This window comes from Rhinichthys klamathensis, unplaced genomic scaffold, assembly GCF_029890125.1.
Source record: "Rhinichthys klamathensis goyatoka isolate OS25496 unplaced genomic scaffold, OSU_Roscu_1.1 h1tg000015l_1, whole genome shotgun sequence".
Taxonomy (NCBI): domain Eukaryota; kingdom Metazoa; phylum Chordata; class Actinopteri; order Cypriniformes; family Leuciscidae; genus Rhinichthys; species Rhinichthys klamathensis.
The window spans coordinates 513333-528735 of NW_026606567.1; the positions used below are offsets into that span (position 1 = coordinate 513333).

At 36.2% G+C, this 15403-nt stretch overlaps 1 protein-coding gene across 1 annotated transcript in view; it reads left to right on the forward strand.

Annotated features, from left to right (window-relative positions):
• grin2ca (glutamate receptor, ionotropic, N-methyl D-aspartate 2Ca) overlaps positions 1 to 15403 on the forward strand; it is a 92184-nt gene that overhangs the window by 43989 nt on the left and 32792 nt on the right. The window contains exon 4 of the mRNA XM_056271928.1: positions 12514 to 13112. Coding sequence (XP_056127903.1) covers positions 12514 to 13112 — 599 coding nt within the window. The remainder of the gene's footprint in view (positions 1 to 12513; positions 13113 to 15403) is intronic.

Here is a 15403-nt window from a genome sequence, read left to right on the forward strand (position 1 = left end):
ATATGAAAACGAGAGGTACAGAGGATGTACTCAAACATGTAGCCTGTAAGCGCTTCCCAATGAGAAAATGACAAGGGTGAAAATCTCGCTCTAATTAAATGTAGCAGGCTAAATCGCCCTGAATTAAAATGTAAAAACAGATCAAATAATGTATTTGTCGAAATGTTGCGATATTGTTTCATTTAAGTTCATAATTATTCAATACATGTTATTTAATTTAGCAGCATTACCACAAAGCACCGTGGTTCGATATTTATTTGAATAAAAAAATAAAAAATAAAAAACTTAATTCACAAATTGCATGCCTGGTTGAAAGGATCCAAAGATCCATGTAGACTTTAATATTGAGTTGAACATTTTGTTCATGAAAACAAATTAACATGCGTTTTTTTCAGATTATATTTAGTTTTGCTTGGAAAAAGCTGGCCCAAACCAGTTTTATTTCATCAATTACTGAAATAATGAAATATTTAGTAATAAACTTTTATGATAGAAATATCACTAGGCTACATGTAACTAAATCATTTAATTCCTTCATTATCAACACTGTCTAGAATAGCGATTTAAGTGTGAATTGCGACTTCTCTTTGTGTTAAGTCAGCCTCAGACTCCGATAGCCTGTGGGGGGTTGGAGGGACAGTTCAGTGCTGTATCGAGCGCGCAGGACAATAGGCATAGGTGTTAATGTTCCTCTTTCATATGGAGAGCGAGGGAGACTAAATAAACTTGTTAAAAAGAGATTCAGCGCGAGAGAGGCAAAGAAAAACGCATGTTTTAATTTAATTATGTTGCTTTGGACAATTTTCGTTTTGTAGGCCTACTGTTTTAATTGTTTAATATAGCTGTCATTTCTTTGGCAATACAAATTTAAAATGTCGCAAGAATAAGATTAGCCTAGTGTTTCTTATTTTGCATCGCAAAAGAAATAAACTCTAAACCCGATGCAACCCTGTTTTAAATTAAAAAAACTGTCCCGACACTTTATTTAAACCTTGAAATGTTCGAACTTGGTTTCAAACTTAAGTAATTTTAGTGTTCTTTTACATTACACAATAATTTAGCAGACTAAAGACGAGCTTCTTCATTTTCATTTTCTGATGCAATCGGCTGACAATCTTCCTTCATCAGTTTTTGTCGTTTGTGCAGCGGCTGCGGTTCTACAGGAATGTAGCAAATTTATGTTGTAATAATAATTAAACAAAACTCTTGACTTTAAATAAGTAAACAGTTATAAACAGTTAGCTATTTAAGCATCAAGAAGGTTAAATATAAACGCTGTTGGCCAACATCAGTTAACAACATGTATGCTACATTGAGATTCGATCTCGAGTCGATTGAAGCTCCTCGAAGCTCGTGTTGTTGCGTTAACCACTGAGCTATCGTCTGTACGTCTGTAAATGTTTTTATTGCAATGTTTTACTTTTTCATTATTTATTCAATTTCATTTCAGTAGCCTAATTTCAGTATTGTGATTATGAATTATTTTAACTATACGTTTCACTTGTTGAATTCATCTGCTACCAGCTTTCAATCGCTCTGAATCAGTGCGGTGCGGCAGCAGATTACGCATTAGAGAGAATAAACAAACACTTTTCAGAGTCTATGATTGTAGCGCCTCTTGGCGGTAAAAGGCAGAAAATACACCCCACATTTTACCGCCGCGGTGGAACGGCTGATGTGGGCATTGTCATGGCTTGCCTCAACATTTGCGTTTGAATAGCGCGCGTCCTCCGTGGGCGTGTCAGATTAACGCGTAATGAAGTGTAATGAGCTGGGGAAAAAAAATCTGACAGCACTCTCTTTTCGTACAGATTACATAAACTGAGAATATTTGTTTTTTATATAAATTACATCATTGAAAAGAAGAGAATTCAAGCTTCATAAAGAAAAATCTCTCGTGCCTGTATGACAAGTATTTGCAGAGTTAGAGTTAATTTTTCGGACGTGTTTCAGAATGGACTGCACTGACAGAGAGAAGGCAAAACTCGCATCATGTTTATTTTTCTTTATTTGACAAAAAGCACAAAACTTTGTTTTTATTGTGAGTATACAGAAAAATAATAGACAATTAACAAGATCGATTGATGTATAACACTTATATGTACGATCAAAATCAACAGAGTATTTTAAGTCTATTTTTCTGCTATGTGAAAAAAAAAACGGCAAAACGCGCGGGCGCGTTTCTGGTCCCCAGAGGGTTAACTAATGTTAACAAATGAGACCTTACCTTTTCACGAGTGATTTTTACTCACATTAAATGTCAAATTTTTTATCTTTCTTTTCTGACACTGTTGTCTATGGAAGCTTGTTTCCACCACTGAATAAAAAAAGAAAGTAAAATAATTGCGACTTTTTATCTCACAATTGCGAGATATGAAGTCAGAATTGTGAGAAATAAAGTCGCAATTGCGAGATATAAAGTCGCAATTCTGAGAAATAAAGTCGCAATTGCAAGATATAAAGTCGCAATTCTGAGAAATAAAGTCGCAATTGCAAGATATAAAGTCGCAATTCTGAGAAATAAAGTCGCAATTGCGAGATATAAAGTCGCAATTCTGAGAAATAAAGTCTCGCAATTGCGGAAAAAAAGACAGAATTGCGACTTTTTATCTCACTTTTCTGACTTTTTTTCTTTATAACACATAATTGCGAAATTCTGACATCTTTTCTCTTTGTGAGATATAAACTCGCAATTGCGAATTATCAGGCCAATTCTAAGGGGGGAAAAGACTAACTTTTTTCCCCTCAGAATAGTTTTTATCTCACAATTCTGACTTTACAACACACAATTTCGACTTTATATCAATCAATTCTGACTTTATATCTCGCAATTCTGACTTTATAACACGTAATTGCAACTTTATTTCACGCAATTCTGACTTTACAACACGCAATTCTGAGAAATAAAAAGTCAGAATTGCGAGATGTAAACTCGCAATTGTGAGAAAAAAAGTCCGAATTATGAGATAAAAAGTCGCAATTACCTTTTTTATTTTTCATACTGTGGCGGAAACAAGCTTCCATAGTTGTCTCCTTGGTAAATGAGTAGTTACTTTTATTAAAACATTGTTTGGGGCAAAATTGTTGTTATGGCGAATGAAGCTGTGGGACATAATGTTCACACATAAATATGGTTTGTATATTTCTTTTTTTTTTTTAGATTATCAGTTTGATAATGATGATTCATATTTTATAATGGATTTTCATAGTTTTACATTGAAAGTCTGGTTCTGAAACAAGGGTAAAATGATAAGAAGGCATTTTAAGAACAGTAAAAATACATAAAGGCACAGTAAAAAAAAAGTCCTGAGTGTTTTTTTTCCTAATTCTACCCTTTTCAATTAAATATCAATGTTTAAAAGGAAACCTTAGGAATTTATAAATTAATTATTTAATAAAAATGATCAAAGGAATGACTTTCTGAAGTAATATGAGTAGTGTTGCATGCCAAAGATGCCTTCGTGGCTGTAGGGCGTTGCTATGTGATTGCTAACAGAAGGAAATTGTAAGTCAAATCACTTAGAAAAGCAATAGCACACATCACATCAACAATCCACATGGTGTCGATGGTGAAAAATGACAAGTTACCTCCATAGCATGTAGTTTAAAATAATAATTATTTGTCCAGTACAGACAGACATTGTCATGTTCACAGATAACACGTGAGTATCTTGGCAGAAACCATGATGTATTTAACGACACGGGTAACGACATGCACAGAATATGTTAAGCAGCATTAATACGGCGCAGGATCTGTTAGTGAATTCATCAGTGTTTCACTGCAGTGTTCATGTGTTGATGATAAGGGTGGTAATCCTGTCCAAAGCTCTACGTTTAGATACGGCGTGTGATGTCAGCAAAAGGGGGAGGGGCCTGGAGGGGAAGGAGATGGAGGAGATTTTCAACAATATGCATGTCACACACTCCTAACCAAATTAAATGCACATGGTTTAGAGCTGAGAGACAGAAAGATTACATTATGATTCAAGATGACATAAGCTTGACATAATCTCCACTGACAATACATTATTATTATTATGCAATACAATGTACCACTGCAGTCTGTTCTCAATTCAGAGCCGTTTCACATGAGAGCGTTTTGGAGTTTTTGGCACATTATACGTTCTCATGCAAGTCATTTGGTAAATAGTAAATTAGCATTTGGTCAAAAGTTTGAAAACATTGCTATTTTTAATGTTTTTGAAAGAAGTCTCTGCTCATCAAGCCTGCATTTATTTGATCAAAAATATAGAAAAAACTGATATTGTGAAATATTACAATTTGATATATATTAATATATTCTGAGATGCAAAGCTGAATTTTCAGCATCATTACTCCAGTCTTCAGTGTCACATGATCCTTCAGAAATCATTCCAATATGATGATTTATTATCAATAAGCAGTCGTCTTCTTTTATAATCTGTGATACCTTTTCAGGATTATTTGATGAATAAAAAGTTAAAAAAAGAACAGAATATATTTAAAATAGAAATCTTTTGTAACAATATACAGCAGTTTGAGATCAGTATTTTCTTTTCCTTAAAAAAAGAAGAAATGAATACTTTTATTCAGCAAGGAGTTAAATTGATAAAATATTTCTATTTTGAATAAATGCTGTTCATTTTACCTTTTTATTCATCAATGAATCCTGAAAAAAGTATCACAGGTTCCAAAAAAATATTAAGCAGCACAATTGTTTCCAACATTGATAATAACTGAGTATCAAATCAGCATTTTAGAATCATTTCTGAAGGATCATGTGACACCGAAGACTGGAGTAATGATGCTGAAAATTCAGCTTTGCATAGAAATAAATTATATTTTAAAGTATATTAAAATTGAAACCCACTATTTAAAATTGTAATAATATTTCACAATATTACTATTAATATATTATTAATATATACTGTGTGTGTGTGTGTGTGTGTGTGTGTATATACACACACTGAGATATCAAGCTCAAATTCGGAACACAACTTGTTTAGATTTATGGCTTTGATTTTCTCGCAGTTTTAGTGTAAACATGTTTTGTACAAGCATTCAAGGTTTACGACAGTTTATGTTAAAAAGTGGTTAGCAGGCAATACATGGATTATAACTACTAGTACTGCATAAATATAATTTAGTACCATAAAAAATACAAAATATTAAAAACATTATTGGACTAAAATATAGCACAACAACTTAATTGAAAAAAAACAACAACAACAACAACAACAACATTTTGACCGCCACTTGAGGAGCAACAGAGGGATAAATAACTCTTTTACATTTTTTATATATTTTGAAATGTGTAGTGTGTAGTGCTGCTCAGGAAACTTTTCTTATTATTATCGATGTTGAAAACATATTTATGTGTAAACCATGATTCTTTTTTATAGGATAATTTGATGAATAGAAAGTTAAAAAATCAACATGTTTTCTTTTCCTTTTTTTTCCCCTCAAACAAGTTCTTTATATATAATAGCTACATGCATAACTGCCTTGATATTTTAGGTTTCAGGTTTTTTTGGGGGTCACTGAAAACCCCTGCCATAGATGTGACAGCACTCGGCCAAATGTTCTGGTATTTTACCTACAATAATCAGCAGTGGCGGTTCTAGAGGGGGTGCCAGTGCCCCTGTGACAAAAAGCTTGGCCCCCCTTGTGGCCCCCCTAAATGTGGAGTTTGAATTTTTTTTTACAAAACTGTTTTTTGCTATCGTTGTATGCGTATTATTTTTTTATTTTTCTATCTTTGTGGATTTGCATTTTCACGTGACAATTCGCATCACATTCGCGGGAATCGCGGCAGAATAACGCCTGTCTCCTGCACGCGAGAGAGGAGAGAAGAAAGTTGGTAAATGTCAGTTCAGTTGTAAGTTCATTCTTTATGTGCGTATGTGGTGTGCGATGTGTATTGTCTATTATGATATTGTAATCATTGTTTTAACTATGTACGAGGCACTGTGAGCTGACATAGCATTTGTCTATCGTCCTTTCACTGCTGTGTGCAGTTCAGGCTATATCCCCAAATTAGTTTTTGTCTTATATTTATATCATATTATGTTCTTATATTAGAATATCACATCAGCAAGAGTGCCGTTTTCCCGTGCACAATTGCAACTGTGATATTTATGTTATACAACAGTTAAATTAACAATAAGTTAACATTGGGAGTTACTTTTTAGACACAATATTGTCAATATTGTTTGTTTTCCCTTTATTTCGCCGACTAGAATTTCATAATGAAACCGTAGTGAGTCTCAATGCAACACAGCGATGATTTCTTGACTGAAATCCGCGTTTTGAACGAATCACTTGCTTCTTTCCCGAATGAATCAGCCGTTTGAACAAATCGGTTGAATGAATGAATCCCTCTTACAGGGACTTGCCGCCGCCTACTGGCGGTTTTAGTTTCATATATAAAGTATCCTTTAATTAAAACGTTAAAATTAGAAATAATTTCATATTTAAATATTGATTTGAAAAAAATCTCATAGGTTTATTTATGCAATTGTAAATGGAGTGTAAATATATTAATGCCACTTCTGTGTCACCTCTGCACTGCAAAGATGGATTTTGATTGAATTAATAAATTTGACTGGTAACAGTGGTACTGTATAATTATTGTATAATTAAGTATTATTGTATAAATAAGTATAATTACTGTATAATTTGAATGTTAGTATTTGACATAAAAGGTGATGCATAACTCTAAATAAGTTTAGAAAAAATGTCCATATATAGGTGAAAATGCCCCTGGAAATCAATTTAAGGTGGCAAATATTGCCCCTTAATTAAAAAATGTATTTCTGTCACTGCTGTGAACTGACCACTGCATAGAATATGAAAAATATTAATATCTTCGTGAGTCAGCTGTCAACAACAGGCCTAAACCAGCCATGGCACCAGCACAAAAACACAATCAGTAAAATATTATCTAATTATTAACAAAATGTTGAAAATATTGAAATATATTTTTGTCAATATTGCACACCCCTAATGTACGGTATTAATTTTGATTTCTTTAGGTCTTAAAAAGCCTTAAATTGGACTTTAAAAAGTGTGCAGGAACCCTGTAAACGGTTAGACATATCAAGTCAGTTATTTTCAGTAAATTAATTAATAAGCTTCTTGGTCCCCATTGCTTTTGCTCTATAGTTCTCAAAATGAAGAGAAAGAAGGACATCATGTCTATTACAGTTACTGTGACTAATACTGAATATGTAATGCAAATGTAAAAATATAATGGAAATGCAAATACATTGTTGAATGATTATAAACACGGTATTTTGCCTGTTAATGCCTGCAGCAGTGCAGAAAATGATATGACAACGATAAGGTCTACATGTAACTGGCCCCTCTAACAGTACAACTGGCCCCAGCTTGGCCCCCCCAGTTGAAATGGGCTAGAACCGCCACTGATAATCAGGCACTATTGGCTAAAAAAATCTGTCAGAATCAATAACCTTAAGCAATCTTTGGATTGCCAGCTTTGGATGTTTGGCAAACTCTAGTCATCCTGTCCGGGTTTCATCTTCAACTAAAATGAGTCACTACTGATACAAGATAATTAAGGTCATTTAAAAGTCTTTAGAACAGCAATCAAGGTGTAGACTCAAAGAAATGTTGTACAAAGACGCAGATCTTTATAGTGATAAATATTGAGGTCGATCCTGTTAAATTGCAGACTTCAAGATTCAGATGTGCTATCTGGGCTCCAGAGATCTATAATATTAAAATAGGCTTGTAATGTTGTAATCGGACAAGCTTATAAATACCTAACCCATCATATTGCTTGAACTGTTCTTTTGTCTCACACCTTGTACTTTTTTTTTTTAATGCAATGGTCATTCACTGACACTAGCATTCAAGCATTGTGATTTTTAGAGCTTTTAAAGAGGTCAGCGAACAGGTGGAATAAACCGGAACGTCTTCCGGTCGCAGCCTAATGAACAGGCTTACCCTACTTTCCCAATGCTTTTGTCTGAAGGACATCACTGTGTAACACTGAAAGTCTCTCGCAGGAAACGGCTCTGATGAATATCCTCTGGTGGTAGCAGTTGGCCTTCATCTTCTAGAGAAAATCTCGGTCAAGTTTAGATTCAGTCACCATTTACTGTTTCTGAAATGATAAATGCTGTTATACACACTTTAAATATCATCTAAGCTCTGCCGTTTATCTGAGATGTTTGCAATCTTTCTCGTGTGGAAAAACCTTTTATAACCAAATGTCATGTTCAGGCAGTCAGATATTGGGAAGTTTGGGATTTTTGACAATTTAGTTGGTAGTGTAATCTTATATTTTTGTCACATCCTCCATCTGGACTGCCCATGAGCTCCTCCACAGGCCACTCCTTTTGTCGCTGTGTTAATATTAAGGACTACATTCCCCACAATCCTTTGCCTGGACTCATTATGGCTTCATTCAGTACACCTGTGTATGGGCTCTGTGCACGGCGGTATTTCCGGTGAAGGTCTAAGGATGCTGGATTACTTCCGCCGATTGTAGAGTCCAATGCTATACCGAGAATTTATATTGGTTTTTATACTCTATTGCTATACTAAAGAAACGTTAGTCACAAAAACAGACAAAACAGACACTCCTCATTTTGTTTATGCTTCTTTGTTTATTATATTAAAGAAACATAACTATATATAAAATTACATCTAAACGTATTAAAGTTTCGTTTCAAAGACGAGAGGACAGTACATTTTGAAGACTCTGCCATAATCCCGTTTTCCTCGGTTTTCCTCCGCTTTAAATCTCCCCAACCGGAAACGCACGAGCATCCTTGCATCAAACGCGGAAGTTATGCGTGCATATAGCCCATTGTTACCTTGTTTGCTCTGGCTTATTTAAGTGGTGTCTTCCCATGCATTCTTTGTGTAGCCTAGTCTTGCTAAAATGTTACCACTCTGTGTCTGAACTCCTGTATTCTTGTCTTGGATCCTGTGTTCTTGTCTTCTGCGTGCGTCAGTGTGTGTAGTGATGGGGAAACCAAGGCTTTCTGGAGCATTTGAGGCTTTCTGAAGCATTTGAGGCTTTAATCAAATTGTGCTGAAAAAAGGTTCATTACTCGAAGCTTTGAACACAGTGCGCATTAGCGACACCTGGTGGTCACACTTGTTTTCTCCAACATGTTTAAAGTAACACTATGTAGTTTTTCAACCTTCATAATATATTTCCAAGACCCTTGTGATGGTACATCGACTTAAAATAAGTTAAATGACACGTCTGCCATAGCCTGACGTGGTCTGTATCGCTTTTACTGGCACTATGTAACTTCGGGTTTCGGGTAGGAACCCGTGCACAAAAAGAACTACAAAATTCGACTGCTTTACGGCATACGTCACTTCCCCCACCACTTCCTCAAATTGTCTGTGGCCATTGCAGACATCCCAAGTCTCCCGGGAGTCTCCTGCGTCTCCCTGATGCCCGCAAATTAGTTCAGATCTGCCGGAATCTAGAGCGCGCATGCGAGACAGAACATACTGCGCGCATAACATACATGGCGCGAGCACGGCAGAGAGAGAGAGAGCGAGAGACCTTGCGAGTGTGCCTCACGAAAGCTAGTCAACCCGCCACCAGCCGCCCCCCAACGTCAACAATCCAGTCACCAAGATATACCTCCCTGTCTGAAATGACTTCTTGCAGGTTGGGATGTCTGCCATTGTTGATTCCAAAGCCGGTGCTGGATAAACAGCGAGCGTGCGCGTGCGACAGTCGGCTGCGGAAGGCTAAATTATTTACGACAGCAGTAATGGACAATTCTGCTTCCAACCTGTAGGGCGACCGCTGAGGAAAAATCACATGGTGTTGTTTCAACAAATCACTGCAGTGCAGAAAAAGCATGTGACCACACAAAGCTTCGGAAGTCCGTGACATACAAGTGTAGGATCAATACAGTTTTTATCTAATCTCATCTAAATTAATTTGTGACAATGAGACCACAACTTGTGTCATGTGTGGCCTGGTCAACGGATTCACATATTGATCAACAATATAAAATATACAAGTATGTGATCATAAGTATAGTAATTGTAATTGGAAAAATATTTTGGCTGTTCTGTTTAAAAAAAAAAAAAAATTATTTTAATCGGTAAGTGTAGTGTTAAATCTTTTAAATAATGCCTCCTCCATAATCATTTTCCTTTTTAAAGTCCCCATGAATTCAAAATTGACCATACTTACTTTGTTTGCCTAAATTGATCGTTTTGTGGTGAACAATTCATCCATGCAAGTCAATTTACACAAAAGAAATTTTTGGCTTCGTAATCTTATATCAAAATCTGAAATTTCCATAGACAGTATAAGAAGTGGACAGAGCCATCTCATTGGAACTCAGTTGAGACAGTTGAAGCCCATTTTTAGCGATTTTTGAGCACTTCCGTTCCTGACGCGCAGACTCAAACTGACTCAAACTAAGCTTGATGACGTGAGCAACCTGTCTGACAGACGTTAATCTTCTAGTAGCTGTGCGTGAAAATTTCCAACGTTAATCTTGCAGAGACGGGGAACTTGAGCAAAGAGTTCTTTGGCGTGAGTGAGCAGGAGTAAGTATTCCGTTGCTTTTATGGACTCATTATCTACGGGCTTCTCCCTTGACGGGACGTCCCCCCGATTGCCTGCGAGCTTCTCCTCCTGTCTGTACGGTAATTTCTGTACAGCGTGACAGAGAGTCGAGTGGTTATGACGCAATCGTTAGCTTATTTTTACTAAAACTGTTTCTACGGGGCCATAATGTAACATAGAAGGTAATGGAGCCCTTTATACATTGTCGTGTTTCTTTAGAAATAAATAATGGACAAATGGAGTCTTTAAACGCCTCAGATGTAAAGTTATTCGCTGTCAAAGTGACGCCAAAATGAATGGGAGTCAATGGAAATGCTAACGCAAGTGAAGTTCTGCTACAACATGGCGGCACCCGGCCGGCTTCAACTTCCGGTCGATGGATTACCCCCTTGGAAATTTCCCCTCCCCTCTGCGTTGGAGGACCTTGCCTGATGACGTAGGTTTCACGGTTTGGGCGTCTTCTTAACATCCGTAATCACGCCCCTCCAACTGACAGTAGACAGGCTGAATGAAAACACCTACTTTTCTAGATCCAATCAGGTGCTAGTTGGGGAAAAAGCCACGCCCACCATTTTGCCTCATTTAGTATTCTGTTTCTCTCGGAAATACGTCACAACACTGGAGAAAAGTCATTTGCAACTTCCGGTTCACGGGGACTTTAATGCATCATGTGGTCGCGATTCGCGAAGCACCAATTTTTTTCAAAACAGCTGTCCCGACCTTCCGATACTGCATGACGTTCGAAGCTTCAAACGTCATCAATCACATGGTATTGTCATTCCGATACTAGCATCGGCACAGTGTGTGATACAATAGTGCTTTGTAAACTGCGTCGGAGCCCCGGTATAAACTGTCAACCATCCCATCACTAGTTGTGTGTATGTTACCCTGTTTGGATTCTCTTGATCTCGGTTTGGACCTTTGCCTGGTTTTTGACTACTTTTTTGGATTACCATAACTGTTGTGCATGGATGATTGGGCATGCAACCTCAATGTCAGAACATGTTTCGCCTGAATAGTATTGAAGAATGTAGTTATGGGTGATATACTGAATGTAGGCAATGACTTTTTAATTGCCATGTAAAGTTTTTATTGTAAACTCATTTGCAGGGTGTGCTTTATTTGTGCCACATTAAGCACGATTAAAGAACTTTTATAAAGCAAATAGTTACGGCTCTATAATTTCATTGGATGAACCGCATTCAAAGTTGTTTTGAACAGTCATTATAACGGTACAGAACACACTTTTGACTAAATATCATTTTGATTCTATGTTATGCTGTTGTTTATTCAGATGATGGTGATGATTATTATTATATTAATTTAAACTTATATTAAATATAATATTATTTAGTAGTTAGTACGCTATGGTAATATGTATTTATATTTAAGTTTATAATAATAATAAAACCAATATAATAATTATTATTATTATTATTAATTAGGATTATATATTTTTTAGTATAATGAATATATAACAATTATCACAATAATAAAATATAATTTAATTGGATGAGCTGCATTCATAGTTGATTTGAACAGTCAATAGTACACAGTGACTGAATATAATATTCTATAATAATGCATGAACAGTCAATAGACAGAACACACCTGTGACTGAATATAATATTCAAAATTAATGCATGAAGTTATGTTGTCAGATGATGATGACGATGTTTATTATTATTATTATTATATGAATATAAAATCATGTAAAATATAATAATATTAAATAGTATGCTAAAGTAATATGCAAGAGTTATTATATTTAATTTAGGTTTCTTATAATAATAACTATTATCATATTATTATTGTTACTAGTAATAGTAGTATTGCATTTCAATTTTTGTTTTGTTTTATACCATTATGAAATCTTGATGCAAATTTTGGTTTAAACAGCCAGAAGCCGTATGGAGAAATAATGTCAAGCTCTGACTTTCCTGTGTTTCTGACAGGGTGACGGTTCTACCTTCCTTCAGCTGGGCTCTTCCATCGAGCAGCAGATCAATGGGATGTTCAAGATGATGGAGGAGTACAACTGGGACAGTTTCGTGGTGGTGACGAGCCTGTACCCAGGATACAACACCTACGTGGACTACATCCGCTCTTTTATCGATACGTCTTACTTCCTCTGGGAGTTGCAGGACATCTTGACGTTTGACATGTCGGCCGACGGCATGAACGACCTCCGTGCCCACCGATTCCTTCAGCAGATCGACGCACAGGTGCTGCTGGTTTACTGCTCACATGATGAGGCCCAGTACCTGTTCACCATGGCCAGGGAAGTGGGTTTGGTTGGTCCGGGGTATATCTGGTTTATCCCCAGCCTTGCGGTGGGAAACCCCAATATATCACCTCCAGACAGCTTCCCCATTGGATTGATCAGCATTATCTCAGATCGCTGGAAGATGAGTTTGAGAAACAGAGTCAGGGATGGTGTAGCCATCGTCGTGAAAGGAGTGGAGAGCTTCCGCAAGCAGAAAGGGTTTATTCCTGACGGACACATGGATTGTCTGAGTCCGTTTCGGCCATCCACCAATGACAGTCTCTACAGGTGAGTTTTCAGAGTTTTGATTTGGTGGAGAGAGTACCCTTAACCCTTAGGTTCATACATTCAAAAACTAGGGATGCAATGATATTAGGGGCCCTATTTTAATAATCTAAGCGGATGGTCTAAAAGGGTTGTTCCTAGTAATGGGTGTATTATGGGCGTAACGTGCAATAAACCAACCAGAGTCTCACCTCCCATTCCCTTTGAAAAGCCAGCCATTGCCCCGGGTGTATGATAGGGCTCTAAAAGTCTATCTATAATACCGGTAATGATCTTCATGTTATGGCTGATAGCTGATACTAAAATTCTATGAAAATTGACTTCTTCACCCTTTATTCACATATTGTAAAAAAGAAAAAGAAAAAAAGAAAAGATTTTGAAAGCATAAATTGTTTGATTTGTTTGTGATAACTCAATGAAACATGCCAAATTGTGCGGACACATAATTTGTGTAATAAATGCATTTTAAATTTATTTAAGCATCACGACAATATAATGTACAGAATTGATATGAAAAATGATAGTACTTATTAAAGATTACATTAACAGTGTTATTAAATTGTAGGTGCGTTTAAAGATCAAGACTTTTAAGTAAGTTTGGATGATGGCAAAGCTAATGTAAATGTAAAAATAGAATGAATAAACACAAATAGTGGATAACAATGAATTAAAAAATAATCAGAAATAGGACACTATATGAATACCTTTGACATGATATTTTAGTGTACTTTGATTTGGGACCCACTAATCCTAATACCGCTTGCTGTATAGATGGGATAGTAAGTAAATTGAGATGCAGCCATGGTATGGGAGAGATTTTGAACAACAGATAGGGTGGTAATGTGTAAATCCATGTGTACAATTGTGGTATGTTGTGAAATCTACGATAAAACTCCTGACCCAACAGGGTCGCATAAGCAAAGTTAGGGTTGATGGATATAAAGTGACAGGAAAGTTTGAACATCTGCCAACAGTTTTCTGTAGCAGGGCCAAAAACCAGGGTGCTCACTTTGCTGCACATTGCCCAGTCTGTGCCATCCGGATTTAGATACAGGGATCAGAGCGAAGATATAACGTGTGATGTGCCCTGTCTTGCCAGGGCTGCCCAAAAGAGCAATCTGGTGCCATCTGTGCCAGGGAACACAACAAATCCTATTTCGTCAGAAAATGTTTTAATCATCCAAAGGGGGCCAGAGTTTGAGCGGCCGATGCAGAGAGAGGTGCTCCATGTTTGGTGCAGCCCAAGGTCATTGGCTTGTAAATCATGCGGGAGATCTGTGAACGTGTGTGTGCATTGCTGTGAGATACCACAAGTGCTTTTTATACCAGTATCAAAGGAAGAGTTTACTTACCTTCATGCCGTTCTGAACCTGTATGCTGTTATTTTTTCTTTAGAGCACACAAGTAGATTTTTTCCATGGAAGTTCATACACTGAAAAATATATTTTTGTTCAAGTTAAAATATCAAAAAATCCTAAGTGAAATAAGATACATGTACTATACTTGAGAAGCAACACTGCACCGCTCAACCTCTGTGATTGGCCATTGTGTTGATGAGCTCAATATGTCTGTTATTGGCTACAATGATCAATGCTTAAAAAACATGTTGTCTTTGATTCAACATGTTGATTCAACATGTGTAAGTGCTTCATCGAGCGCTTACACAGATACACACTGGAGCGTTTGAAAGCGGCTTCTATCAGCGTATCCGTCTATTAGTGGATATATTAGGAATCAGCTGATAGACGCAAACGCTACAGTGTGTATCTGTGTAAGCGCTCGATGAAGCAAAAATATATTTTTCAGTGTATGAACTTCCGTTTCAATCACAGACATATGTTGAGCGCGTCAACACAATGGTCAATCAGAGAAGTTTAAGAATCCGTTCAACAGCACTCAAAACGCTAGAGGGAAATGCTGGTATCGTCACATTTTAAAATTTTAGTACCGACTTGGTACCGAAGTCGATACTTTTTGACAACTCTAGTTTATTGTAAATTATTTATCCGTGCACATCTTTTCTTTCTTTTTTTTATTCATGTGCCCTCGTAATCTTCAATCAGAAGTAACTTCGAAATATTTCGAGATTAAAGTCGAAATTAAAATTAAATAATTAATATAAATTAACAATTAATTAAATATTTAATATTTAATAATTCTCAAAATATTACGACTTTATTCTTGTAATGTTTCGACTTTTTTATTCACCCAAAAATTTTGACTCTGTTTTCTAAATATTTCGACTTTATTCTCGAAATGTTATTTTTATTATCGTTTTTTTTTTTTTTTTTTTG